The sequence below is a fragment of the Phymastichus coffea genome, unplaced genomic scaffold, assembly GCF_024137745.1.
Source record: "Phymastichus coffea isolate CEN01 unplaced genomic scaffold, Cenicafe_Pcof_1.1 PCOF00062, whole genome shotgun sequence".
In the NCBI taxonomy this organism is placed as follows: Eukaryota; Metazoa; Arthropoda; class Insecta; order Hymenoptera; family Eulophidae; genus Phymastichus; species Phymastichus coffea.
The window spans coordinates 90,300-117,615 of NW_026706873.1; the positions used below are offsets into that span (position 1 = coordinate 90,300).

Consider the following 27,316-nt stretch of genomic DNA (forward strand, 5'->3'; position numbering starts at 1 on the left):
CGCGAGGCACCGCGTGACTCTCTCCCGATCCCCGTCAGCAGCAGTATCTCATTCAGACACGCGCAGGTAGACGAGAAATCCTGATTCTATAATCCCTTCGATGCCGCGGCTTTTGTGCTCTATTAACATATCTATCTTCGTTTCCGACTTTACGACACTTGTTTTTCTCATTTTGAGCAGTCGAAAAGTTTCGTAGAAGCGACTTCCAGTTGTTACAATCAAAGAGAGGAGAGCTACTCAGTCTTATGTAGAACGAGGAATGGAGATCCGAGTGCATTTCACATCAGCTTCTCCGACATTTCAATCGATTAGTGGCGAGCGAGGAGAAAAGAATCTCTTTCGACGCCTTTGCTTCGTTGATTTCTCGCGACGAGTTGTCGTCTCGTACTAGAGAAAGCTCGCGACGCTTGGCGCGGTAGATCTTGATGCCGAGTACTCGCGAACTCCAAGGAATTCGGGAGAGAGCGGGAGGAGCACGGAGCGGCCGAAAATTAGCCAGGCCGATAACTCGACGCGAGCGTTCGCGCGCCGCGGGAGGAACGACGAAGCGAAGCCGCGGAGACGGCACAAGGGCTTGTCCCCCTGGCAGACTCGCCATCGCCGTGCAGACTCCGCGGCGGTGCTGCGTGGCCGCCCCCACGCGCCGCGCACAGGAAGGTCGCTCTCCTTGCTCCCCCTCCTGCCGTTCCGTCCTCGACGCCGCGCTTCTCGCTCGCCGCGCGCGCACTCAGTCGTGGCACAGCGCTACGCGCGCGCGGTTCGCTCGTCTCTTGCCTGTACCCTCGGACTGTGCGCAGCAGCAAGACTCGCTCGTCGCGCGGGGATTGTGTTTGTTTCGCCGTGCGCCTCCGCGCCCTGCCGTGGCCGACCAGGCTTGTGTGAAGTGAAAACCGTCGACCTGTGCCCCTACGCGGCTCGCAGACGCGCAAGCGGTAAGTGTCCCACGTGCATCGATCCAAAGGTCGTCGGCCACTCTCCCAAGCGTGCCGATGCGCGCGGCCTTGTTTTTCCTTTCAGCTCGGCTGGGCTGCCGCGGGCGGCTAGACGAGTCTTCGAGACGATCGCGCCCACCGGGATGCCTCTTGCTCTACGCGCGGGGCAGCGCAGCCTTTGCCGTGCCGGAGGAAACGTTCCGAACGGGAACTTTGTGTTTACACGTCCGCCGTAAACGAACTTTCTCTCTCTCTCTCTCTCTCTCTCTCTCTCTCTCTCTCTGCTCTCTACTGATTCCGTAGACTGGCATGAACGAAGCTGATAAACAGACGATTGGTGCGTGACGAACGAAATCCGCGCGAATCATTCACAAAGAAGTAATCGATAAATGCCAAACTGGAAAGTTTTATTGTGAACGGCGACGCGATAATGATAATACTTGGATATTAGTCATAATTACTTATGCTTGCAATAACATTCGCTGTCTGCGTTGCCATGAGATTTATCCAAGAAATGTTTTACAAATTGCTCATCGGCTTACTCATCGTAAAAGTCACGTTGACTATTGCCATAAAGTCAATTCGTTTATCAGACAAAACACAACTTTCGCTAAACCGTTCGCGCTTCATATCCATTCTAATTCCATCGCGTCCGTAGCGAACGCAGCCCGCTGTCATGCCAATGAATTCTGTAATAATGTCACGCGGTCGTAGTAGAATCAATCGTTAAAAGCCTCTCAAAATAAACGGTCGGGAATGGTGTGCAGCTATCGCAGCCGCCGGGCTTTCGTAAAGACGAAAGCAAACGACCACGGAGTAAAATAAGACAGAGGCAGCTTGCAGCGGATCGCCGTGCTGCAGAGGGAGCGCGACCCGTCAGAGCGCGACTCCAATTAAAAAAAAGAAGAGACAAGCTCGTCGCGAGAAAGCCCTCGTGCCACTCTAGGAGCCTCTTCAAGCAATACGCGCGTTTCCACACACACACACACACGTGCGCACGCACACGTCTCACTGAAAACGTCTGGTTGTCAGGCAGACGTGGAGGATGCTGAAGCACGTGTCGGTGTCGCCTTGGCGCGGCCGCGCGGACAGCGTGAGCCTGGCGTCCAGCGGCGGCGCGAGCAGCTGCGGCAGTCCCAGTCCGGGGCACACGCCGCCGCCGTCCAGGGCGTCGTCGTGCGCCTCCCTGGCACCGCTCACGGCGCTCTCCAGCTTCGTCTCGCCTGCGGATCAAGCGCCACAGCAGGTCAGTCGTACGTGATGCCCGAACCGAGCCCGCAACCCCCGGGCGCCACCCCCCGAGGCCGAAATGATCAGGCTGTCGCTTTGTCTTTCTCCCGTTTGTTTCCCCTGACTAAAAACGCGAAAATCGGCCATCGAGGGATAAACGAGCACGGTTTCGCTCGAATTTCCGACCACTTACTTTCCGGAATTTGGCTCAATGCGGGCGGACCGATTGCCGAGCGGTTCGGACACTGTCGTTCGGGGAGCGTCGAGGATATTAGCGAAGCGCGCAGTAGCGAGTCCGGGAGTGACGAACCATATGTCGGACGGGCCGGTTAGCGTCTCGCGTTTTGCACGCGTTAAGCGGCGACAATCGGAGTAGGCGCGAAGTAGCGGCGCGACGTCAGCAGCGTCGCGCGCATCGACGGCAATTGCCGGGAATGGAATCTCGCAGCTGAAAACGCAGCGCGGCGTCGTCGTCCTGCCATGGGAATCGATCGACCGATCGATCGATCGATCGATCGCGGCTGGACGATTTCTCACGCGCGTGCGGTTTTGCGCGGGTAACCCAATAGCCACGAGAACCAGGAGGGCCCGCGGGTCCCCCCACCGCCGTCGCGGCCTTTCCCGAAACCGAGCGTCAACGACGCCGCTCGCACTTCGGAAAAGTCGAAAGACGCGGAGAGCGGAGGCGCGAGTTAACGAAGGCTTGGACATCTATCTGTGCGCACAATGCTCAAGTGCCCTTTCGTCGGCGAGAGGGCTTTTTGTGAGAGCGGAACGACGCCCCCACGAGCGACTGTGAGAACGCCGGCCCGAGTGGCGTCGCAGGCGCGAGAGCCTCTCTCGCAGACCTTCCAGAAAACAACAACAAAAAAATAGCATCTGGCGCGACGCAGACGGCATCGAGCTGCTGTGCTCTCTCGCCGTCGCGATGCGCGTACATGCCCTCCGTGTCCGGCTTCGCTCTTTCCTCTTCTTCTTCTTCTTCTTCTGCTGCTGCCGCGTCTGGCGCGTCTTTTTACTCGACGTTCGAAAATATATACCAGTGTGTCATCCCGAGGGAATGTTTGCGCGTTACGCAAGCGATTGCACGTTCTCCGCAGACGCACAATGTCGCGCGAGCCTTCGGGCACGCGGCTTCGTCGAGAAACGTTCGAAGCCTGCTCTGTCGCGGGCCCTCGCGGACCGACTGATTCGTCGCTGCTCGGGCGAAGTCAGTCGCGGTCAGCCTCGAAGCGGACGCCCGACGCGATTCGCGCCCGCAACGCCTGCCACGGGCTTTCCTCAACCGGTGTTGCCCCACGCGCGACGGCTTGCTCCTGTTCGGCTCGAGCCCCCTTCCCCGGTCGAGAGCTTTTGTCTTGCCGCTGCGATGCAGCGCGCCGACGACGACGCGAGCTCGATTTGCGTACGTACGTGCGCGCAGTACATCCGTTACGGCGCGGTGCTGCGGGCAGCAGCGGCGCGTGCTTCCGGTTTCTCTCTCTCTCTCTCTCTCTCTCTCTCTAGCGAGCGCGGGCGCGTCCTTCGCGTACTTTTATTATCGAAAACAATCGGCGCGGCAGATCCTTTGTCGTGTAATTGCGAAGGAGCTGGCCGATGCTTTTTTTCGGAAGGACGAGGCTGTCATTACGGGAGACCGAAGGCTTCGGCCGAGTTGCTCACGCGCGACCGCTGCTCCTTCGCGAGCTCGGGAGATTCGCTACCCGCCGGTGACCAACGCTCGATGGGCCACCGACGGCGCTGCGGCTTCCCTTGTCGTTGACGTCGTCGCCGTCGTTGTCTTGCTTGAGAAGAAAGCCAGACGACTCGGATCAATCGCAAGCTTCGATAAACAAGTTGGCTTTTCCTCGGCCTCTCTCGGAGGAAGCAGGAAGCGCCACTCGACTCAATTGCCCGCTAATTGCGCGCGCGCGCGCGTGTGTGTGCGTGCGCGGCCCGCATGCCATCTCTCTCTTTCTCTCTCGCCACGAGGATGATCCCCGTATCGATGACCCGGCACAGCTCAACGACCCCGCGCTTCTCCTTTGCGCGCGGAGACAAAACGCGGCGTCTCGGATTCCGGCGTGGCCGTCGCGACAAGGCCGCGGGGTGCCGGCCTCGCGTAACCGTGATAAGATCGATCGCGCACTCGCGTAATGCGCGATTTCCGCCGCGGCCCGCGGCGCATACTTCCCGATTGGCAAACATCCTGGCGCGCGCGCGCGCGCGGCGATCGACGATAACTCGAATCGGATACGCGCGCTCGTGCGGAATGCAGCGCTCGCAGCCGCCTGCTTGCAATCGAGCGAATTAGGACGGCTAATTGACGCGGCGCAACTGGACCAAGGCTGCTCGCTCGCACTCTCTCTCTCTCTCTCTCGCGCGCGCGCGCTCCCAAGACTTGTAGCTTTGTTTTCGCGACCGTGCACTTCCTCTCGAGGAGAGGGAGAGAGCTGCAGCGAGCACATTCCGAGCGGTCAGTAGCCGTGATTCGGAGGCTGTCGTTTAAGTTCCCCCTCCCCGGCCCTTCCCACGCCTTCCCCGCGGATAAACGCGACCCTTTTGCGCCGCGTTGTAGGAGTTTCGTCACTCGTTCGTTCGCGCGTGCACGCCTTCGAAGCCTCACGCCGGCGTAGGCTTTGCTAATCTGCGTCTATTGACAGGCAAATTGACGCTGTTTGCTACTGGCACGGCTGGCCTTTTGTTCGAGCGGTTCGTCGAACAAAAGATTCCGTTGGTTTTGCTGGCGCTGGATGATGTCTCCGTGTACGGCATTGAAATTCATATTACAATGGGTTCTTTCGATCGGAGATCTTCGAGGGTCCTCGAATTCTCGGGTGGTACTGTGAATCTATCTGGTTCAATGTGGCGTTTATCGCAGCACGATGAATTTCGACTGAGCTATCGTTCGATAAAAAGGATTATGCATTTCCTTTCCACCGCTACAGCTGCGAGGCCCACACAAGTCTAACAGTTTTTCGCAATCCAGCTTTGCACAAGAGCGCAACACATTTAATTCATCCGTTTCGAGGAACGAAAAAGCGCAGTGTGCCAATTCAATTAACAGGGTTTCTCAACCTGCGCTGCAACTCTGTAAAAATTCCAGACCGAAAGAAAGAGAGTAAAAAAGACGAAAAATGAAACAGGGGCGTACTTCCTCTGCGTCAGACCGAAAAACCGCTCTCTGCGCGGCGCACAGCACAAAAACGCCGTCCGGCAGCATCGTCGTCGTCGTCGTCGTCGTCGTCGTTGTTGAGCGCGCGAATCGATGGAAGCGGAAACGATGGATCTCACGGGCCGCGTAATTCTGTCGGATGGTCGGGCATGCGGGGCGTTATCGCTGCGATAGGCCGCGCTGACGCCACTCGTAAGAAAAGAGGCGGCTTTTCCATCGGCGAGCGCGCGTCTTCGTTAAAGTGCGGCCGCGATGGAAACAAGACTGAGGCTCTCCGGAAGTCTCGCGCGCGCCAATCAAATTCTAATTCCTCCGTAACTCTTTTTCCAGAGCCGAGTGTTGCGCGTTCCGCTATGCGCCACGAACCATTCGGCGATTCGTATGCTCGCCTGCCTCGCGCCTCTTAACACATAATGTGCTTCGATATCGTGTTTGTCATTTTTATTCCGCGCTACGCGGCATCGTTCGCGCCGCGCGGCGGCGCGCTCCCGGTCGCGCGCTCCGTGACCGAGTTGTACGTGTCGCTCGAAACGCCGGCGGGATCAGCAAGTCAGATTTCCGAAATTTCGGCGGGAGCGTACGCTGCCGTATTGCAGCTACCGCCGGAGCGGGTCGCGACCGCGGCAATGATTCACTTGCCGGGGGAGCGCGTGAACCGAGCGAGCAGAAATCAAGGTGAGAGCGGTCGACGCGCGGTGCGTAATCGCGGAGCCCCGCGCGGCCTCGAAAGAGCGTGACCGCCGCGTGAATCCCGTTAACGACGTCAGTCGCGCTCGCCTCGAGGAAAAACAAAAGCTCGCCGGGAACGGCATTATTCATAAAAACGGAAGCCCGAGCCACCTCTATCGCCGAGGTGCAAATAACGCCACGTCAGTGCGGAGCGCGAGAGTGGTTTTTCTTTCTCCTTCTGCGCGGCAGTCCGGCGATAATGCGGACACGCATGTGCGGCTACATAATCGCCGACTTGTTTCTCCGCGCGGGGGCGCGCGCGCGCTGGGCCGGATGCAATCGTAAACGGGCAATCAAGCCGACGCACGGAGGAAAGGCCCAATTGCGTCGGCTGGCTCCCCTGGCACCGCGTGGCGCCATTCAAATCCAGCGTGCCCGCGCGCCTTTTATCGCGGCGGGCGTTCCTCCGCGGCGCTCACGGCTCGATTGCCGAGCAAGTGAGAAAACAACGATAAGAACCGCTCGTCGAGCCGACGCCGCTGCGTCCCGAAACGGAGCTCTGTCAATACTTTCGGTATCGCGCGCGCGCGACCTTATCGCGAGCGAGGCCTCGTGAAATAGCGAAAATTGTCGCTCTTTAAATTGACCTCGCGCTCGGGAACGGAGAATTACAACTGTCGACGAGTGACGAGCAGATAGCAGCCGTGTACACAGAAGCCCGTGCGATTAAGTCCTCTCTCCTCGGCAATAGCCAAGTTATTCAGAGTAGAAGACCGAATTGAAGTCGTCGGCGAGCGCAACAAAAGCAGGTTGACACGATGATTCTCCGTCTCGCGTGGCTCAGCCACAAAGTGCCACGGCGGCTCGTCAATTAGATCGACGAAGGAAAGCCTTTTCCTGTCTCTCTCTCTCTCTCTCTCTTTCTCTCCGTCTCGCACACAGAGGAGACGGAGTATCGCGTTGCCAGCAGCTGTCGCTTCCGCCACGCGCGGCACAGGATGAGGAGGATCGATTGTCGGAGAGCCGAAGAAACGCTCTCTCGAGGCTCCTTCTCTCGGTCCAGCTGCCTCGCTTTCGCACAAAGGCCCGAGCGTCGCGAGTGCACGGCCATCGCGGCCCGATCGACGCCGGCGCCGATGTTCCGCGGACCGATCGTCGCGACGATGCAAAAAAGAGAAGGAATCCGCGGCCCTCCTGCCCCAAGCATATGGCGCACGTGCAACAGGAAGCGCGCGTCGCGTCGCCACGCGCGCGCGCATCTCTCGTTCGCAGTCTGTTGCCCACGACGCTCCCGCTCGAGGTCGCGATGCGAGGCTCTATCGGGCCGACTCCGCGGCCGCCCGACTACGAGCGACTATCCGATTGCAGGTGCGCTAACGCGGACGACATCGGAGATGCGCGTGCGCGCGCATCTCTTGCCCGGCCGCGTTGGCGTGTTATCGCTGCGCGCACTCGCCTCGCGCGGGACGACGCACAGAGGGGCGCTTTGTACCCGCCGAGAGCGGAAAGCCGCTCGCGCTGAGGCGCGCTTCTGTGTCGCTATCGCGCGTCTCCCCGTGGCGATAACAGTCCACGCGAAAGTCGCGAGCGTAAACGCACTCGATTCATCGGTCGGCGGCTCCGCGCGAACGGGATCGATCGTGCGAGGCAGTCGCCGTCGTCGAAGTCCTCCTCGCGATCGCACCGCCGTTCGCTTTTCGACTGCCCCGCTCCTCGTCGCAGCGAGCATCACGCTCGGCCGAGCGTCGAGCCCTCCTCGCGGGGCTCTGCCTCGGTTTCGCTCGCTCTTTCTCTCGGAACGAGGCCGGAAACCGGCACCGCTGAACACGTGCTGCTGGTCCCTCGCCTGGGAGGAGTAGGCCGCACCTCGACGGCACGCGCCTCGACAACGAGGATTTATCGCGCGCACTCGGAGCACTCGGAAATCCGCCGGGCTGCAGGGACGTTTACGATTTGCTCGCGGAATTTTAGTGTTCCGAGAGAAAGATGAAATGTTTCCTCCGCCACGCAAGCTTTTTTTATTCGATTTATACGCGAGCTTGGAGCTTTCGCGCAACGTTCGACCTCGATGCATGCGATCCGGTGAGCCAGCCTTCGCCAATACGTTTCCCATCGGTGCCGAATCTGTTATTGAAAGATCGATGACTGGTGACCGAGCAAGAAGAACATCTCCCTGATTCCTTGGTAGATAACGGGACGGAGCGAATCGGAGATTCACCCGAGCAATCGATCTTTCAGAGGAGGGAGTAAAAACTCGGTGATTTTTCGGTGACAACACGAACGAGCGGCCCCGAAAGCCGAACGAGTATAATCGTTACGGCGCTCTGTATAAGGTGTCCCGTCTTTCCCAGACGCGCCGAGAGACAAATCCTACCTGCTCGGGATGCGCCGGCGTCTCGGGTGACGACGTGAGAAGCGAGTGCTGCCGCCGGTGCATTATTGTGAACGAAGGATTAAACACGAGCGTCTCTTCTCGTGGAAACCACGTTTCCGAAAAAAATAAACGAGTTTTACGTTCGCGCCTTCGTATTCTCCTTCCAATTGACTTTTCCGTCCTCTCGATTGCGACCAGATGCCGAGGAGGTCACGCGCGCCCGATTTTTTCCGTCGTCGCACTTTAATGCTTCCGGATTAAAGGACAGAAAAAAGAAGAAGAGAGGGGCTTCGAGCTCGAAGAAAGCCCAAAGAAGCGTTGGAGTGAGTCGCGTGCCGGATTCCTGTGGCGTCTCAGACTGGGCATGTGTGGCTGCCGATACGGGCCGTCGCTCCTTTACACCGGATACGTGCGCGGGCCCGACGCAGTCCCCTCGAAAAGATTTTTTGCCGACGAACGCCGATTCACCTTTGAGGCGTAAATGATAGGGAAGAGTTAAATGCAGACGACGGATTTATGCTCTTGCGCTGCAAAGAAGCTCTTCTGGGTCGCGCGGCCATCGGCGAACCGACGGAACGCTGCCTTTTTTTTGGTTTGCAAAATCGAACGAAGCCCACGAAACCCTGGGCCGCGACGACGCGCGCGGGAGGCCGAATGGCTTCCAGAGAGGCGTTGAATTGCATTTTTCAGGAGCGTACGGCTCTTTGTACATAGCCGTTGATTATTTCAGTCCTACGCCGACGTCGCGCGGGCCTCTCGACACGCATTGCCAGAAGCGCGCGCGGCTTCTGCGAGCTTGACGCAACGCGCGCAGCGAGAGCCAGGTAACAGAGGCGCGCGCGCGCGCATCTCGAGCTCGCGGAGAGGGACCGATCGCCGCGAACGTGCGCAACGAGGGTAAGCCGAGCTTCCGAGCGAGAGCAGCTGGTTAGCTTGCTCGGCACGTACACGCGGCTCCGCGCCCGATTCTCTCTCTCTGCCTCCCTTCAGCCCGCTCGCGTGCTTTGGAAACGTCGCCGCGGGAAAGAAACGCCTCGGACTGCACGTGCGTGGCGAGGTTTAATTATGGACTAATTTGCGACGACTCGGCTCCCCTCTTTTTCCTTGCCGCCCTCTGCTTCCGGCGCTAATAGCCGCCGACGACTAATGAAGCCCACGTTTAGCGAATGCGCCGCTGAAGTGGGCCTGCATTTGTCATATCGCCTGCGTCTAAAAATGACGATGCCTTTTTTCCTCTCCGCACATGCCCACACGCTCGTCACGGGCTCGCAACGCTTACACGGTACGTGCCCGTCGCGATCGTGACGCAAATCGAACACGATCGCACGCGCAGATGTTCACGCGTGCAAGTGTTCCAGCGTCTTCCGAAAGGGCGGCAATGCCCACAGCTCGACAAAGCGGAAATCGCTGACGAGCGTGAAATGCTTGACTTGCAGACGACGATCAAAGTGTACGCGACCTGCCTCCGCCAGGACATCGAGTACAAGACACTGAGCATCACGTACGAAACGACGTGCCGCCAAGTGGTGCAGAAGCTGCTCAATAAGTTTCGTATGCGGCACCGGGACCCGCGGCTGTTCTACCTGACGATGGAGGTGACGGTGCGCCGGGCGAACGTGCGCACGGAGCTGGCCCTCGACGAGGACGCACGACCGGCGGCCCTGCAGTTTTGCCATCCGCGAGGCGATTCCAAGTAAGTGCCAAACTTCGGCCGATTGGCAGGCGCTTTGACGCTCTCGCCGCTCAACGCCCGGCGCGCGCTTTCTTCGCAGGTTCTCGCTGAAGACGCGCCACGGCGGACTCGTCAAGGTCTACGACAGCGCGCTCATGTCCGGCGTGAGTACACACCTTCTACTTTTAGCTCGCCAAGGCAAATTGCGCTCTGCTTAACTCCTTGCCTCTTTCGCCGTAGTCCAAGTACAAGAGCCTACTCATCTCCGAGAAAACCACCGTGGACGAGCTCATCCAGATGCTGCTCAGCTGCTACAACTTGAACGAGCGCGTCGAGCAGTTCTCGCTGTACGAGGTCTGCGAGACCGAGGAGTATCAGAGGAAGCTGCACCCCGACGACTCGCCGCTCAAAGTCACTCAGAGATGGGCCAGCGCCGATCAGCGACACTTGAGAATCAGGCGCAATCCCGACTATAATCCACACAGGCGAAGGGTAGGTGATCGCTTTTTCAAACGGGTTATCCGGCGACAAAACGCGAACGACACCAACGTCTCTGCGGATCCCTGACCTGGACAACTACGTAGCTTCGCGATCAATCATGCACGCAACGAATACGGCGAGGCTCTAATCATTGCTCTCTCGCGTTTTTAGAGCATGTGGTCATCGGACTCGAGCATCACCCTGGCGATGTCGCGACTCCAGCTACAACAGAGTCCACACCATCACCATCACTACTTTGTGCCCAAATCCATCAGCAACAACAACAACAACAACAACCTGTTGACGTGTCGGCACGGGCACGTGCACAGCCACAACCACGTCCATCCGCACAGCGACAGCAACAACAACAGCAGTAACAACAGCAACAACGGCAACAAACAGCAACAGCAGCAGCAGCAGCAACAATTGCAGTTGAAGAGTCTGCCCGCGACGCCGGTGGCAACAAAACATATCTCGACAAAGTCCTACGCCGACTACAAGAACTATTTGTTCATTTAAACAGTATTTTGTCCTTGTTCTTTTGTATCATTTCTTTCTCTCTCTCTCTCTCTCTCTCTCTCTCTCTCTCTTTCTCTCTCTCTCTCTCAGCGTTACCTTGTACATAAACTATTATACGTTTACGTAGATTATCGCTCAAGCAGGTGGCTAATCTCGATAAAGAGAACTATTGTATCATTTTAGTCAGCTCCGCATACAAAAGTGTACCAAAGGTAGTTTGTATCGATGTCCTCCCTTCGCCCTCCCTTAGTTATTAATTTTTCGCGCGTAGCATCGCGGCAGTGAACAAAAAGGAAAGCCCTCTTGAGAAAAATGACCGTTGCTCCAGAGAATCACGTTTTAAGAATGTCGCGTCTATATAATTTGTTGTGACAATGCCGCTTCGTGTGCCCGTTCCATTTCGTTCTCTTCGCACACGAGTCAAAAAAGTATACAATTGCGCGATCGACCAAAGAGATAAATAAGCTTACTGCCGCATCGTATATTACCGATGTCGGTTACGCGTACTAGATTAAATATTATCGCTCCGCGCACTGCCACGACCGTAGTAGTTGCGTACTCATCACAGCGAAACCTCGCTTCTCGCACAGACGTACGACGCTCTGTACCATGGCGAAGCTTCGCCACAGTCGAGAGGAATATCGCGGCTTATTATAGTGTATATAGTTTACCAAAAACAGGCGCATCTATAATGTCTTTGTACCAATGACTGACTGCTCAGTATGACGACTACAATTTATATCTTATTAATGTGTAAATATTTTTGTAACATTGTATCTTACAATTAATGCGAGGCTATATGCCTTTTAATATTAAATGTCGTGAATATCTTATTTAAAATAATGCGTTTTCTTTTCACTGACCTTGTTTCGTTGAAACATCTTAATTAGTATGTAACGGTTTTTTTATTTTTATTACGAGAAGATAAAAATCAAAACAGGCTTAAGTATTAGCTTTTGAAATAGAAGCATAATTATAACATCGATCAATTTTCTAAACTTTCTAAACAGTCGACGTAAGTTGAAGTGGACAAATTTATTAGATCAAGGATTAATTATCAAGGAAAGAACGTTAAATGGCAAAATGAATAAGTCGAAAGTAATGTGATGATAAAAATTTTATTTACAAATGCGACGAGTGTAGGAATTTGGATCTCGACCGTTCATCGTAGAGGGGCCGATTTCATCGATATACATACATATCTATATATATACCGATATATATATATATATATATATATATATATATATATATATATATATATATATATATATATATATATATATATATATATATATATATATATATATATATATATATATATATATAATTCTCTCATGGTCATCAATCAGTACAGCGCACAGATGAAAGCATCTCACGTTTTTGGCTATCAACAAGTTTCATGTATTTACTTTTTTTCCTCGGCCCGTCTGCCGTGAAGTAGTGTTTTTTTCTTTGTGAAATACAAGAAAAAAGAGAGTCGGTAACGTTATTAAATTCACTTTACATTAAATCGTATTTTGGTTTGTTAGACTCTACTTAATTTATAAATTGTATACTTTTACATAGAATAACATCACATAACAGCGAAACAATGTGTCGCCTCGCGTGGTGCAACAAAATACTCGTGTCAATTCCGTGAAAGTCCCCAACGATTGACTCGCTCTCTTGTACTCGCAGTCTCTCACAATACACAATTTTTACAATTACAAGTTTTTTCTTTTTTATTCTTTTTTTTTTATGCAACAATAATTATGTAACGATACGCCACACAGCAACCATTGACAAGAACAAATCGCAGAAGCGCTCGCGAATAAATTGTCTGTTGATCCAACGAACCAGCCGAATAACAACCAAGGACGCTATGCCTTTATATCTTTTTTATTGTTTCATTATCTATACGTCTATATAAGTGCGTGCGAAGAATAAAACGCAAGGAAAAAGTGGAGATAGAGAGGCAATATATATTTTATTCCCTGAGACTTCATCTGTGCTTCCGTGCTCCCTCCTTCGCGCGTGGTTATTACACATGTACAGAAATTTCGCTTTCTCTCAACGTATAATCATCAATTTTAGACCCGTCAAAAATACCGTATTATTATTACTTCTCACACGCTTATGCTTAGTGTACCTTAGCTACGTTTATTTCTTCGTCAAAGATACAGTTATAGAAATTCATGCTAATTTTTAAAAAAGCTCATGTTCGTAAGTTATCAAAGGGAATATAGCCGTACAATTTGGCGCGTATCAATATTAATGAAAAGTGAAAAGGTAAGCGACGAAAAACATTTTGAAGCAACTAATTTGTACAGAATGAGCGCTTCGATCGCCGTGCCGTCCCATTTAACGGTACTCATAGTATTAAAAAGGTGTTTTTTTTTACGTTCTATTCTCTAATTCAACTTTCAATATTTTTCCGTTGACTCGGTTTTAACAATTGTAATACCCTTTGCTTCGGAAACCACATAAGAGAAAAAACGTACAGTTTTTGAGAGTTGAGATTTTGACTTGATATCAATTAAATTTTATTAATATTCTTTAAATTTAAACTTTGTATTGAAATAGTAATCGTGACAGTAATATTTAGTTCCGAAGCCTGCTGTTTGTTTTTTTTTTCGTTATATTTTCACTCGTAGGATAAATCACTTTATCCTACGAGTTTCGTCAAAGACCACAATTGAAGTCGCTATTTGACTAAGATTTCTTTACAGTACAAATGTACAGCGAGAAAAATTATTACGCACGCCTTTTTACTTAAATCTTACACAATGTTGCACGAATTCTTTTTCATTTTTAAGTGAAATGACAAAAAAGCAGGTATCTCCGATTAGAATTAATCTTTGTTTTACGCAGTAGTCTAAAGTTGCCGACATTAAAACTACCAATTTAATGTGTACGTGTCGCTATTTCAATCCATAATTAGTTTATTTTTTTCGTAATACTTTCACTGATGATCGACAAATCTATGAAGTATTCTATTATTTTTACTGAGCACTGAACGCATAATTTCGAGATGTGCAATTTTTTTCTCGTGTGTCGGTTAATCATCTGTTGATTAGACAAAGTTTCATGTACTTGAGAGCTTGAAAGTAGAGATTTCCAAAAGGTAGTGCTTGTTTTTGCTCGTTCAAACGCACTCGTCGGCGCTACAAGAAAGTGACTTTGTTTCGTTTAATGAGAATTCAAAAACCTCACAGAAGTGGATCATCGTAATGCCGTTGTCCCAAACGCGAAGTTAAGTTTAAAAGACACGGCGCTCATCCTATTTTTTAATACAAAAATTTTACAAAAAACATCTTAGCCCATTAATTTTTCTGGATTTTTTTTTTTTTTTTCAAGTCGTTATACGAGCATCCTTGTTTGTATAATTTTTTACCGTTTACAACGTGTTTGCAGGCTCACTTTCAACGAGGAGGTCACATAATCAAAGCGAAACGAAAGAATATTTTGGTAGACCGATAAATGACAAACGAAATGAAAAAGCATTCAAGTGAAATTCAAGGGAAATGCGGTAAATAAAGTTGCAGGAAGTACACAAATTAATGATAATAGCAAGGAGAGAGTAAAATCTTTAATCATTCAAGGGTTCGGAGATATATATACAATCATACAATACAATGCACTGTTCGCTTAAACTGCAGAGGCTCTGAACCTTTCTTGAATTAACAAGTCTATGAGAGGAAAAGAAAGAAAATAATAACGATATCATCCCAAACATTGTTCAAGCTCGACGCGTGTTTGTTGTTTTCAACTTGCTCTGAATATATATAACTTGAGAGCCTCTTGGCGCGCATGGAATCAATAAAGTATTTGAAGACATCGGTAATATTAAATGTTTGTCAAAAGATCATCGAAGATTTTTCTTTTCGTACAAGAAGTGGTGCAAAAGGTTTGTTTACTTCAATTAGTGACATAATTCAACATCATCGGCTTTTTACATCTATACACGATCGTCGTTTAAATCTGCTCCGGTTCATATAATAATGATGAATTGTTAAGCGCGATCGCCGCTTAAAACTCGTATTATATATTATATGCGGTCGTCGAGGCTCGCCGTTTAAAATTTGCTGCAAGCTCCAAGCGACGAGTCTTGACGATTGAAAGACTTAGACAAACAATATTTCGAAGTCGTTCCTTTTAAATATTCACACAGTTATCCATGAAGTTTTCGTTCACCTTCCACATCCGCATAGCACACGCAGTACAGATTTATCATCGCTCAATCTCTCTCTTTCAACAATGTATTTTTTTTTTTTTTTTTCGTATTTTCTTTCTTTTTGCCAACGAGATCGTACAACTTTTTTTTTTATTAATAATACGTCGTTGCTCGGCCGAAAGGCAAGGATCGGACTGATAGAGAAAAAAAAACACAATTCGCCACTTATCGTTTTATCATCCTTGGCAATTCTAACCGAGTCGAACTGGCGACGCTTATGTTTGCTCGCTTTTCTTACATTATTTACAGTACTCCGCACGCGCTTTCAAATGGCATTGCTCTCAGCCGACATAGCGGATCTTCCTTCTCAGTACGTGTTTGCGTATATATTCCTTCATCGCTTGTTTCTTTAAATGTTTTATGTCATTGATTGAAATTTAATCCTCAAGTTACAATGTATAGTGGGCCTCCTCACATTTGCACATTTACGTATATATTTAATTGTCGCACTATGTACACGAACGTGAATAAAGGTTCGACAAAGCGTCCGCTTGCGTCCAGCAGTTGTTTGTTTTGTTCAATTTCCGAATATAGACTATATTTATATATATATTAAAATGTTATAAACGGCAGACTCGCTTACTTCTGAGTGTATCGTCGTGTACCTCTGTTTGACTTTGTTAAATAGTATATAATCATCGACGTGAAGGTGTAGTGTAATAGGTGTGTGGATGTGTGTGTGTGTGTGTGTGTGTTATTTGTTGGTGGTTAAATCGCAATAGCCCCGTGTTCGGCGCACCCCTCTTTCTTTCTCTCGGCTTGGAAAATGGGGCCCGCTGGAGAGGAGGGACGATTCGCGCGTCTCTGTCCGTCGTTCAATAGCGTCGACCGACCGAAAGAAAAAACCAGGCCCCAGGGCTTCGAAATTGATTTTGCTCGCTTTTCCCCGTGTCAAATTGTTTTCAGCAATGTCGTGATGCGCTCGCATGAATACGTAATTGTGCTTGCGTATGGCCGTCCGTCAGGCTGTTCGTCGGTCTCGTCGTCCCTTATCGTCGAGAGAAACAAGGCGTAGGCGCATTACGTGTCGATCGGAGGTGATGAATAGAAGGGAGATGCAGATAAGTGGGAGAGCGATCGGACTGTCGTCGAGGGGTTGGGTTGGCACTGCGTGGTTTCGCACGCGTACGAGGTTGCGGCCCGTCGTCGTGGTGGCTCGAGATGGCAAGTCGTGTGTGGGAGGAGAAAAGAAGAAAAGTGGATGAGGTGCGGGCCCTCTTCACTGGCCGATTCGCGTGTGTGAGATGTGGCGGTGTTGTTCGCTCGAAAGATAATGGATGTGGGCGCGTGATCAGAGGGCGGTGGTGCGCAGATGTGGGCAGCGTAGACCCCGGGGCCCCAGTTCCTAAATGTCGTACGGCTCCTGCAGAGCGGCTTGCTGCCTGCTGCGACGCGATGGCAAACTGTCGCCGGCTCCGCCGCCGGCGTAACTCTCGTCCTCGTCGTGCTCGTGGTACTCGCTGCGCTCCGAGCGTTCTAGGCGCGAGCGACGAGCTCCGCCGTACGTGCTTCCGCCACCTGTTGGAGCACGCGTGAAAAACACGTCAGTCGAGACTGGATTTTGCCGCAGAGTCCGTTGCCGCATTCATTAAAATTTACGTAATGCACAGTGTCACACACGTATGTTAGGTCACACCAATTGCTGCATGCGAGCTTTTGTGATTTGTTTGTACTTTGTGCGCGACAATAGCTGTACATGGTAAAACAAATTTTAAAACGCCCGTTGGCACGCCCATTCCACGTCAATACCAAATTACTTTTGTATGCTCTCGTTCGTTCAAAAATCTCAAGTTCACGATAAAGTTCACAACGGACTGATTACCCGCGAAATTAGTAAATCACACTCGTGTCATTTATGTATGACTCTGAAGCCACTTTCAAGCCACACTCGAACATAAAAATTATACTTGCGAGATAAACACTGAAACTACCACACACTACGTGAAAAAGTACTGTGACACAGAACAGCATGCAAATACGCACAGTCGCTCGTAAAGGTAAAAGAAATATGTCAATGCGTGCAGATAGCGATGGACTGCGGAAACGGAAAAACAGCCTCGTAAAGATAAAGCGACTGCAACGAAATTCAATGAAAAGAAAAATAGCGCGTCGCGATAAAAATCAAAAAGTGACAATAAAAAAATGTTTGTCGTCTCATTTGGAAGCTTGTTCTCGCAAAATCGCTGCGACTAGTCTAGGCAAAACATCAAAAACGAAGAAAAAAAAAAAAAAGAAAAAGAGGTATTGAAAACAAAACTCGCCTAGACTATGATACATGAGGGGTAAATTAGGCGGGGTGAAAATTAGGGCGGCAAAATCAGCGACGTGTAACGCTCGAGAAGCGCCGTTCCAACGTCTAGACGAACCCAAGTAACGCACGGACGTCGACGGCAGTGGTGGTGGTGGTGGTGGTGTTGTTGGTACATGCGGGGAAAGGACAAAAGAAAATTTCTCTCTGCAACAACCTCATCAGCAGGTTTCCCATAACATCGTTACTTACGACCGCGCGTATTTTCTCTCTGTTTCGATTGCGAAACAAGATCCATTCGTTCTCTCTGTTTGCACATCTACTGTACTTATATTCAACAACAAGAGTCGGGGTGGGGGGTTGGGAAAAGAAGAAGAAGAAGAAGAAGAAGAAGAAGACAAAACTCGAGAAGCAAAGATAGATAGATAGAATATGTGTAACGGAGGCACGTATAGAGGGTCCTCCGAGTCATCAACAATTAGGTGCGTCCTGGGTGAGCCTGACCTCTTTTCGGATGATCCCCGTGGCGGCGAGCGGTTCCATCAGGGCTTCGTTACCAACAAAAGAAATCATTGATAATTTCGTCGCACTCACACTCTTTTCGCTTTGATGACTGTATATTTCGGTCGTTGATGGCTCGGCGCGTAATGCATAACGAGAGACTCTCCCTTCTTCAGTCCCTTGAGAGAGAGAGGGAGAGAGAGAGAGAGAAAGGGAGAGACAGAGAGAGGAAAAGAGAGATTGACAAATAGATAGAGAGAGAGAGAGAGAGAGATTGTAATCGCGACGTCGCGTGCTCGCGCCAAATGAAGAAAGAGCGAAACAAACAGGAGCTACGTGCACAGGCGCGCACAGCAAGCTTACAGAGGTGTGTGAAATGACACGCGTGTACTCTTGGATGGGCGATCAGGGAACGGGGATGATGCAGCAGAAAGAAGAAAAAAAAAAGAGAAAAAAACTTTAGACGGAGGTTTATGTGACGAACGTTGTCAATGTGCTGATGAGTACATGTGCGCCGACGCTCCGAACATCGCAGCTGAAAAAACAAACACAGTGTGTGACGATGATGATTTCCCTGATTGGTTGAACGGAGAGTAAAGAGCGGCGCTACGATCGGCCCTGATACTCGTCGTGCTTGCTTGTCTAGTCATGCGGGTCAACAAAACGATACATCTACGTGCACATCGACTGGCTGTAACTGCACGAGCGCGACGACAATAAAACCAACTTTTTTGGCTAGTTACCTCGTGGCCCGTGGCCGTAGTAACTCTCGCGGTGGCCAGCTACATGTGGACAAGTCGACAAGATAGTTGTTTGTTGACTGATTAATGATATACGGCGAAGAGGTTCGGGCGGATGATCGATTCGTTGGATTGCCGCTGACTCAATGAATCTCCGTGGCGAGCTTCTCGTCCGAATCCATCGAGCGCGCGCTCGTCGTCGGCAGCGCTGGCGCTCGCTTGAGATTCGTTGAGTCAGAGCGCCAGAGCGCGGACGCGACAATGATCGAGTCGGCGATGAGGCCGAAGGTGCAGAGCGATACATACCCGAGGAGACGCGCGGCGGCAGTCCGTCGCCCGAGGAGTCGGGCGCGGGCATGGGCCTCGGCACTGCGGGCACGACGGGCGGGTGCGTCGCTCGCCAGTAAGCCTCGAGGTACTCGTTGACGTGCTCGCACGCCTCGTCCAGCTGGTTCTCGTCGAGGATCACATCGAACAGCTCGGGTGGGCACTGCGACAGCTTCTCCGCGGCCACCATCTGCACGTTGAGGTGGCGCGCCTGCGACTTGCCGCGCGACTTGATCAGTCTGTGGAGGACCTTCGGCGAGGAGATCTTCAGGTACACGATTATCGGCGCCAGGCTCGTTTTCGCCAGCTGCGACGGGTGGTTTATCGTGTCGCAGTCCAGCACCACCAGCTGAAGTTTCGCTCGCATTAGTGCTCTGCTTTTTTCCCCCCACCCTCTTTGCGGACTCGTCTACGCCGCTACGCTTCGACCGCTCTAACGAGGCGCCCAAACAAAACACAAGCCATCAACGGCTCGCTACGTCGACGAAACGAGCGAGTAAATAATCGACGACAAGCGATGCTAAACTATAGGGGTACACATCCAGAAATCGAGTTAGCGACTAAATACGAACCGACATACTGCTATAGGTATGCGCGTGTATCGATCTACGATCAAAAAACTATTGCAACCAAATGGAGTTTGTGTCGGGTGTGACTCTTCGCTTCGACGTCAGCGAAACTCCCGTGCGAGCGAAACGAACGGTCGTTCGATACGAACCTGGAGCGTTCTGGCGAGCTCGAAAATCCTCTCGATTTCAGCCTGCACCTCCTGCAAACAACTACTCCTACTCGTCGACCTCTCCATGATTGCTCTCTTGGTCGGATTGTTCAGCAAGGATTTCTTGGCCAGAGAAATATCCGCCATTACCCTCGTTATGATGATTCTGCGACAGCGAAACGAGGAGGAACATGATGCGAAAATAGACTCGACGTCGATCCAAGCGTGCCTTACCTTCCCTCGAACCTATGTTTCAAAAAGTCAAAAAGCGCCTTCTGCATCATATCGGTAACTTCGTAGCCTTTCAGAGATGGTCCCACAAGGACGACGGGCCTCATCGAGGGAACCACGTCGTAGGGTGTCGCCGTTTCCTGCAATTATCGTTCGATCAGTATCGCTCGGTTCCAGCTTCGATTTCTACGCAGCAAAACAACAATTAATCGACTATCAAGACTAGCAAAAAAAATTACAACTCTCCAAATATACAACCCAGCTGATTTGTGATCTGACTTACGTAGGACTTCGGTTCGCACACACGATAGACGTGAATCAAGTTGGGGGAAAACATTGAAAAAAATTCATCGGTTAATCGTCAGATATTGAAGATTATTTTTTTTTTTTTTTTTCAAACGCGCTGGAAACCAGAGAGACAATCCTTCGGACTTGAGAACAAAGTTCTTTGGTTTTGTTCCCGTCTGACGGAATCGTCCCTTGATGAGCAGCACGGTTTACTTAGGAACTCTAGTTCTATTGGCACTTCTACCAGGTTTTTTCTTTACTCGACTCTGTTACCTACGCTTGCGACATTTTTGTTTTAATTTTGTACTTCAGCAATCTCTTTTGTATACAAGATAATCACCGTTTTAGCACAAAATATACTTCCAAATAATACAGGTAAGGCTGTACCGAATCAAATGATGAGAGGTAATCCTAGAAATGTTGTTTTGTCAAGAAAATCCTGTCGTTAAATTTGGCATTATTTCATTGTTATTAATGAAATTCAATATTAATATTTAGAAAATGCTGTTTTCTATACACTTATTTTCTATAAACCGTCATCGACTGTCAATTTTGTTTGCTTCTAGTATTTCTAGGATTTCTATACAGTGTGTCCATAAAAATGCGAGAAAGTCGTCTAAGACTACGACAAAATTCGAGCGAAGCAAAAATGTATTTTTTCCTGAAGTAAGGTATAAAATGCGTTATATGAACGAAAACAAAGAAAAGAAAGACTAAACTACGTCCTACAGGCACCGTCTAAGATGCAACGACGCATATAAGGTTGCCGGGAAACTAGGGGCTAGGGAAAGGGAATCATATTATCAGTTACAGGGCTAACAAATTTACATGAAAATAAGAGATACGACAATTACCGGCTTTTTGAAAAAGTTCTTCCGCTTCTCTTTGGCCGGCGGGGTCGTCAGGTTCGTTCTGCCCGGACGGATGTTGCCCACGCTGTCGCTATCGTCACCTGATGATAACAGAAAAGCTGCCCGTAGTATCGTGCATATTTGTCGCCGACTTCTTGCTCTCGACAAAAAAAAAAATAAAACGTAAAACAAGCTAGCCAATAGGGTGCCTGCTACCTTAAAAGCCAAGCAAGCTACGAGCGCCGAGACAGACTTTTCAATCGCCACGTTTAAGAATTTCCACAATCCCTAATTGTTGAATGTCGCTCGCAAAAATCCTATGAGGCTCTAGCGTTAGCACTTGGCAAAATTGCAGTTTCGTAAAAGTTATTGTCTGTTCGCATGGGAGGTTCGTTGACAGCGAAAACAGTCATTGCCATTATGATGTTTTTCGTTCGCTCGACACTCGTTTGGCAAAAGCATGCACTACGACTACATGATATGCCTACCTGAACTACATGTGCAGTTAATAATACCAAAATACTAGTGCCGGTACGGTTAGCAATGAGAGTGACATTTTCATGATGACTGTTGATATAATGTTATTCCAATGGCCACTCGTAACGTTTACAATTATTTTGCGTTAGAGCTGAGCACTCACTGCGCTATTATTACTGATTAATATCTCATGAAAATGCGATTCTTTGTTTTCCTCAAATATTACTCGGTAATTAATGTAAGAGGGGAATCATGGTATTACGTACGAGTACAGCAAATGTAAACCACTGATATCAATAAAACATCGAGTACACAAACAAACATGGACGTTCGGATCCTGATAAAAAGTAATCCAAGTCTGGAAATATCGCAAGCCAATTAAAAGGGGTATTGTCCGGTGGATAGGGCGAAGGAGACCTCGAACGATTCCAGCGCGATTCTATTGTAGCTCGAGTAGCCATCTAAAATCAATTACGCGCTTCATCGCACGAAAGAGACTCGACGGATTATTTTTTACCAGGTAAATTTGAAATCAAATATCGATATCGAGTAGATTAGCGCGCCGGCAAGGAAAAACAGATATACTCGTTTTAACCACCAAGTCACCGGTAATTAAGAGTTAGTGACAAAAACAAAATTGCCAGCCAAAGTTACAAAGAAAACTAAAAGTCAAGTACATCGTGATACTCGCGCACACAGACAATAGTATTAATACTTGTAAACATTACGTCGTGTCGAGAGAGATATAATTGTCGTCGTTGATGAGATGTAGGGCGAATTGAGAAGAGTAATGATATTAAATAAATAAATAAAATGACAGCGTGAGAAAGAAAGTGAGAGAGAAAAGGAGAGATGGTAGTGTGATTCTCGGCTCTACATGAAGGAAATACATAGAGCGCGCAATCGATCGCCACTATCGATCAACGGAGAGAGAGATAGAAATAGAGTGGGGGAGGGGGGTGAGAATGAAAGACAGAGAAAGAAAGATTTGAGAAAGAAACGAAAAAAATGATGAAAGAAAAAAGTTTCAACTACCTCGAGGGTCTTCGAGGGCATACTCGACGGCTTTTTATACTTATCTCTCGAGAGATTCGACAAAGAGCAAATGTATATATAATAGACAAGTAGTAATACATAGACAATATATAATAATAATAATATATAGTTACATATACAGATTAAATACACAGAATCATCAACAATATGCGCTTGACGGCGACCGATACGGCAGAGAAAGCGCGAGCTTGCAATCGAGCGTGGAGATAGAGATGAGCTTTCTCTGAGGTACGCAGCCGCCGGCCGATCAGCGTTTTTAGAAGAAGTAACGAAAAGTTAAGTATCCGTTGTCGTTGGCAAAAAAGTAAGTAAAACGGCCAACTGATCAGACTGGTGGCAATCAATCGCACACCTGGTGTGGGCGGTGTGGAACCTCGTGAGGGCATACCGCTCTCACCAAGGTTCCCCGAAGACCCTCCGCGCGCGCTCGTATAGATGCCCTTGGTACCGCGTGCCGCGCTCGCCTGGACCCGCAGCGCCTCCAGCTTCACCGGAGACGGGATGAAGCCCACCTCGCAGCCCTCCTTCACCAGACGCCCGATCCACCAGTTGTTGTCGTACTTCTCCTTCGATGTTCGCCGAGCAGCCGCGGACCAATGCAACGTTTCGTTATTGGTTATCCGCTGAGAGCCGACGCGACGCGCTCGCGGCCGCCTCGGCCTGTCGACGCCTAGACAATGCGCTTGGCCGGAGCGCCCGCTATCGACTCGCGCCTGCACAGATCGGCAACGCCCACGTCCGCGGAAGCGCATTGCCGGCGGTCGACAGCCGCGAGGGAGCGCGTCCGGTCGGCGCGCGGCGCAGCTTACCTTGATGTGGAGGAAGTCGCGGACCTCGAAGCTGACGGCGGATCCGTGGACGGGCGAGTCGTCGTCGATGGAGCCGTCATAGCTGACGTTTGTTCGCACTGCGAACGCGACCGGCTTCGTCTGCGCAACACAACAACAGCAGCGCTCGCTCATCCGGCACTTGCCTCTCTCGCGCCCGATCAGCGCGCGCACGCCAGACACTTACCCTGGCTTTGTCAAGCTGATTGAGGGCCTGCCTCTCTTTCTCGCGGCGCAAGCTCTCCTTCTCCTCGTCCAGCGAGAGATCCGAGCTCGGCTGCGAGTAGTTCGAGTCTGCCGAGCCCTGTAACAATATTTCAAGCTTCGTTCAGAGTAGGCGATTCGTTCGCTGTCGTACTCGGGTGGGGGGGGGGGGGGGCGCGTTGCGCGCTCGGTTTGCCGCAGCGCCGGAGTCGCGAGGCCAGCATTTCCATCCGCCGCGCGGCGTATTTTTACACCCTTTATTTTATTACGAAGGTCGCGCGCCAGGAATGCGCGCCACTTATAGACGGCCAGCGGCACGGGGGTCCCTTTCGCCACGTTATAACACAGATATACATCCGAGGAGACCGGACGGTCGCCCGCGAAACTAATGCGGATTGTCATGCAACTCCCGTGCACGTCGGGGCGACCTAGAAAGGAAGGCTTTTTCAAGACTCTATTCTGTCGGTCGTCAAGGCGAAATTCACTTTTTCCTGTTTTGCCGCCAGCTAAAGCTTCGGCCGGCTGGTTTATTTGCTTTTATTTTACGACGGCACGGCGTCATTTTATAGATTTTTCCTCCGTCATTGACTCGGGAGTTGATGGAATCGCGAAAAAAATACCCTGCAGGGGTATAAGAAAAAAAGTGTCATCGTGCGACGAGAGCTTATTATAAACTTGCTTTTCTTTTCCTCCCTTCCTCCCCACGGAGCTTTCAATGCCATGATCTCGCAGCCATGTGGCATTCGGTTGCACTGGATAACGTCACTTCGTTCACTGTCGATCGAACGAGACGTTAGAAAGAATGAAAATGAAAAAGAAATCGGAGAAAGAGAGAGAGCGTGCGAAGCACGTACATTGTAGCATTCACTCGAGGTGAGCCGTGGCTCGGGGGTAGCGATCGGCGCGACGCGGAAGCAGCGCACGAGGCGCAGCGGCAGGCAGGTCCATCTTCGACAACGGCGGCGGCAGCAGCGAGCCTCCATGCGAGCTCCGACTCCGCCGATCGACTAACCGCATCGCCTGCCTGCGCTTTTTCATTTCGTGCCTGCCCTTCTCTCGTTCGCGACTGATCAATTTTCTCCGATCGCGTCACGGCGAATCGATAGCCGAGCGCGTTCGCCGAGCTTTATATTTATCCGCCGCGAGCTTTTGAGGCTAGAGACGAGCGCGAAGCCGCGGCGTGTTTACGTTGCCGTTTGACTTTACGCCCGCGAGTCACGCGGTTGATAAGGTAGGAAGCGAGCTGGGCGAAGAAGGGAAAAGCTCGTCCGCGGCTTTCGCGAAGCTCGCGGGCCTCTGTTTACGTTGTCCCGACTTTTGAAAAAGATATAATTAGGTGGCCGAGAGAAACTCCTGCTGCGCGACGTAAACTCCGTATACATTCTCCGCCGCCGCCAGCCCACATTTTCACCATTAGCTAGACTCCCTCTTTCTCTGCTCTCGTTTCGATAGCTACGAGCAGCAGCGAAACAATTTCACCTGCGCCGCTCTGCGCGCACACACACACACACACAGCGGGAAAGACAAAACAACAGCGGGCGGCAAGCAAAGCTCTAAAGTCCGAGCAACCAATCGAGTAGCGCGCATTCTTGGTCATCACTAATTCACACGCATGGACACGGACACGTACGCAAGGCGAGAGCTTGCAGGAGAGCGAACTTGTTGCGACGCGGAAAATCCGCAGCAAGCGACCGCGATCGCCTTGGCAACGACGGGTACAGATAGAACGAGCAGTTCACTCGCCTCGCCCGCCGCGTCCGCGTCTGCCACGGTTCACGCGGGGGACGACGACGTCGTCGTGGTCTTCGTCGACGGCCGGCCGATCAATTCAAGGTTCATCACCGCCCGCACACACACACGCGCGCGCGCACGCACGGTGTGTCTCGTATCGATCGTGTCTTACATTATTTTCCTCTTCCCTCATTCCCTCCGTTTACCGCTGCGTGTCCACGTATGTGTGTGTGTGTGTGTGTGTGTGCGCGCGCGCGCGAGGGCGAGAAAGAGAGACAGAGACAGACAGAGAAAAAAGGGGGTCGCGGTCGGCGCGCCACGCCGCGCTACTCGCCTGCGTGAAGAGCTTGTTGTAGCCGGAGTTGTGCTGATTGTATCCAATCATCTTGGGGCCGGCGGCGGTGCTCAGGCAGTCTCATGCCGTTTCCGCCGCTTGCGCTTGCAGGCCATCAGTGTAAACACGCAACTCACTCGCACGCGACGCGGGCCCTGCGCAACCACTGGTCCGCGCTCCAGCGACGACTACGCGAGATAGCGCGTATGTACGAGACTACGGCGACGACGGCGGCGATGGTGGTGGCGGCGGCGGCGGCGGCGGCGGCGCCTGCGTGAGCCAGCACGGACGATGACTCGGCCGCCAGAGGGAGGACATCCACATATCGATCCCGCCGAGGCAGCCTGGCGGCGCACACGCTCGCGCGACGCTCGGTGCCGTTGCACCCGACGGAGAAGACGCTGCTGACCCGTATTTTTCCGCATCCTTCCCCTCGCGCGCCGCATCAGCGTGCCGACCCAGAGAGAGAGAGAGAGAGAGAGAGAGAGAGAGAGAGAGAGAGAGAGAGAGCTTTTCGGAGATGGCGAGATTATTTTTAGCTGGTCGCCTCGTGGCGCGCGTGCATCCGACGAGGCGAGGCAACGGCTGCACGCTTGCGACGAGCGCCTGTAGCCGTTCGTCTTGCAAGCTCGCCGTCGACACGCCGAATGGACGGTGTGCCGAGCTATTCTCGGACTTTCACTAGGCGATTTCGTCGATCGAGCGAGACAAGGAGCGCGGGACAGAACAACAAAGCAAGATCGATCGTGGCCTGCGAGAGCGATACGTAGTCTGTTGCGTGCATCGTCATCATCAGCGCGCGAGTGAGAGAGAGAGAGAGAGAGAGAGGGGGGGAGGGAGACAGAGCGAGGTCTTGCCTTGATGCGGTAATTAGATTAACATTGTATCTTGCACTTGGCGGTCTCGGGCGGAAGAAAAAGCGGAGAAAAGAAAAGCAGCGAGACGCGCGGGAGGGCACACTGCAAGCTCAGCTTTACCTTGCGCCTGGCGCCGAAGGGCTTGTAATGCTCGCGCCTGGCAGGTCGGCGCAGGTGTGCCATTGTCAGCTGCACCGCCAGCAGCAGCAACAGCAGCAGCAGCTCATCGTCATCCTCCTCCTTCTCCCGCTCTCGAGATCGCGCGACAGACTAAACAGCTCCCTCGATCGCCTCGGGAGCCAGCGACGACACACGCATTGCTATTAATATACAACTGTACCCGCCCTGGTTCCAACTCTCCATCTCTATCTCTCTCTCTCTCTGGCGCGCGCGCACGCGGCAGCGTCCGATGCCAATCTACACAACTTCTTGGCCTCACGTGCACCCGAGGACTTTGCTTCTTGAGCTTTGACAGTCGAGGTCTCGAGGCATGTCGCTATACGTCAGCGAGCTTTCTTCTCTTATCTCGACGACGCGACAAACCAACCGCGGGCGCGTGGCTGCGCGTCGATTGCGCTCGAGTTATCAATTTCCGCCGAGTAACGAAGATTGAAATGATGATTGGTTTGCGGCTAATTGACAGATCGCGTGTTATCGAAATGTTTGGTGAGAGCTGTCAG

General features: G+C 51.3%; 2 protein-coding genes across 5 annotated transcripts; one reads left to right on the top strand and one right to left on the bottom strand.

Moving 5' to 3' along the window:
• Positions 1-741: 741 nt before the first annotated feature.
• Positions 742-11,860, top strand: LOC131666926 (uncharacterized). Of its 2 annotated transcripts, none has more exons than XM_058940024.1 (6): positions 742-932; positions 1,965-2,178; positions 9,796-10,052; positions 10,132-10,195; positions 10,272-10,523; positions 10,683-11,860. In XM_058940024.1, exons 2-6 carry the CDS (start codon positions 1,978-1,980, stop codon positions 11,028-11,030), a joined length of 1,122 nt encoding a protein of 373 aa, XP_058796007.1. In that variant the 5' UTR covers positions 742-932; positions 1,965-1,977; the 3' UTR covers positions 11,031-11,860. The 2 variants fall into 2 exon arrangements, with proteins under 2 accessions (XP_058796007.1, XP_058796008.1); XM_058940025.1 differs by having other exon boundaries at positions 1,969-2,178.
• A 2,725-nt stretch (positions 11,861-14,585) lies between these two features.
• LOC131667060 (voltage-dependent L-type calcium channel subunit beta-2) lies at positions 14,586-26,912 on the bottom strand. 3 transcript variants are annotated; one of them, XM_058940247.1, is made up of 10 exons: positions 26,757-26,912; positions 23,698-23,814; positions 23,493-23,612; positions 23,132-23,249; positions 21,154-21,251; positions 20,015-20,151; positions 19,781-19,946; positions 19,042-19,411; positions 18,739-18,777; positions 14,586-16,764 (listed from the first exon to the last, which is right to left on the bottom strand). In XM_058940247.1, exons 1-10 carry the CDS (start codon positions 26,817-26,819, stop codon positions 16,592-16,594), a joined length of 1,401 nt encoding a protein of 466 aa, XP_058796230.1. In that variant the 5' UTR covers positions 26,820-26,912; the 3' UTR covers positions 14,586-16,591. The 3 variants fall into 3 exon arrangements, with proteins under 3 accessions (XP_058796230.1, XP_058796228.1, XP_058796229.1); XM_058940245.1 differs by having other exon boundaries at positions 23,036-23,249; XM_058940246.1 differs by lacking the exon at positions 26,757-26,912 and adding an exon at positions 25,780-25,996 and having other exon boundaries at positions 23,036-23,249.
• Positions 26,913-27,316: the final 404 nt, after the last annotated feature.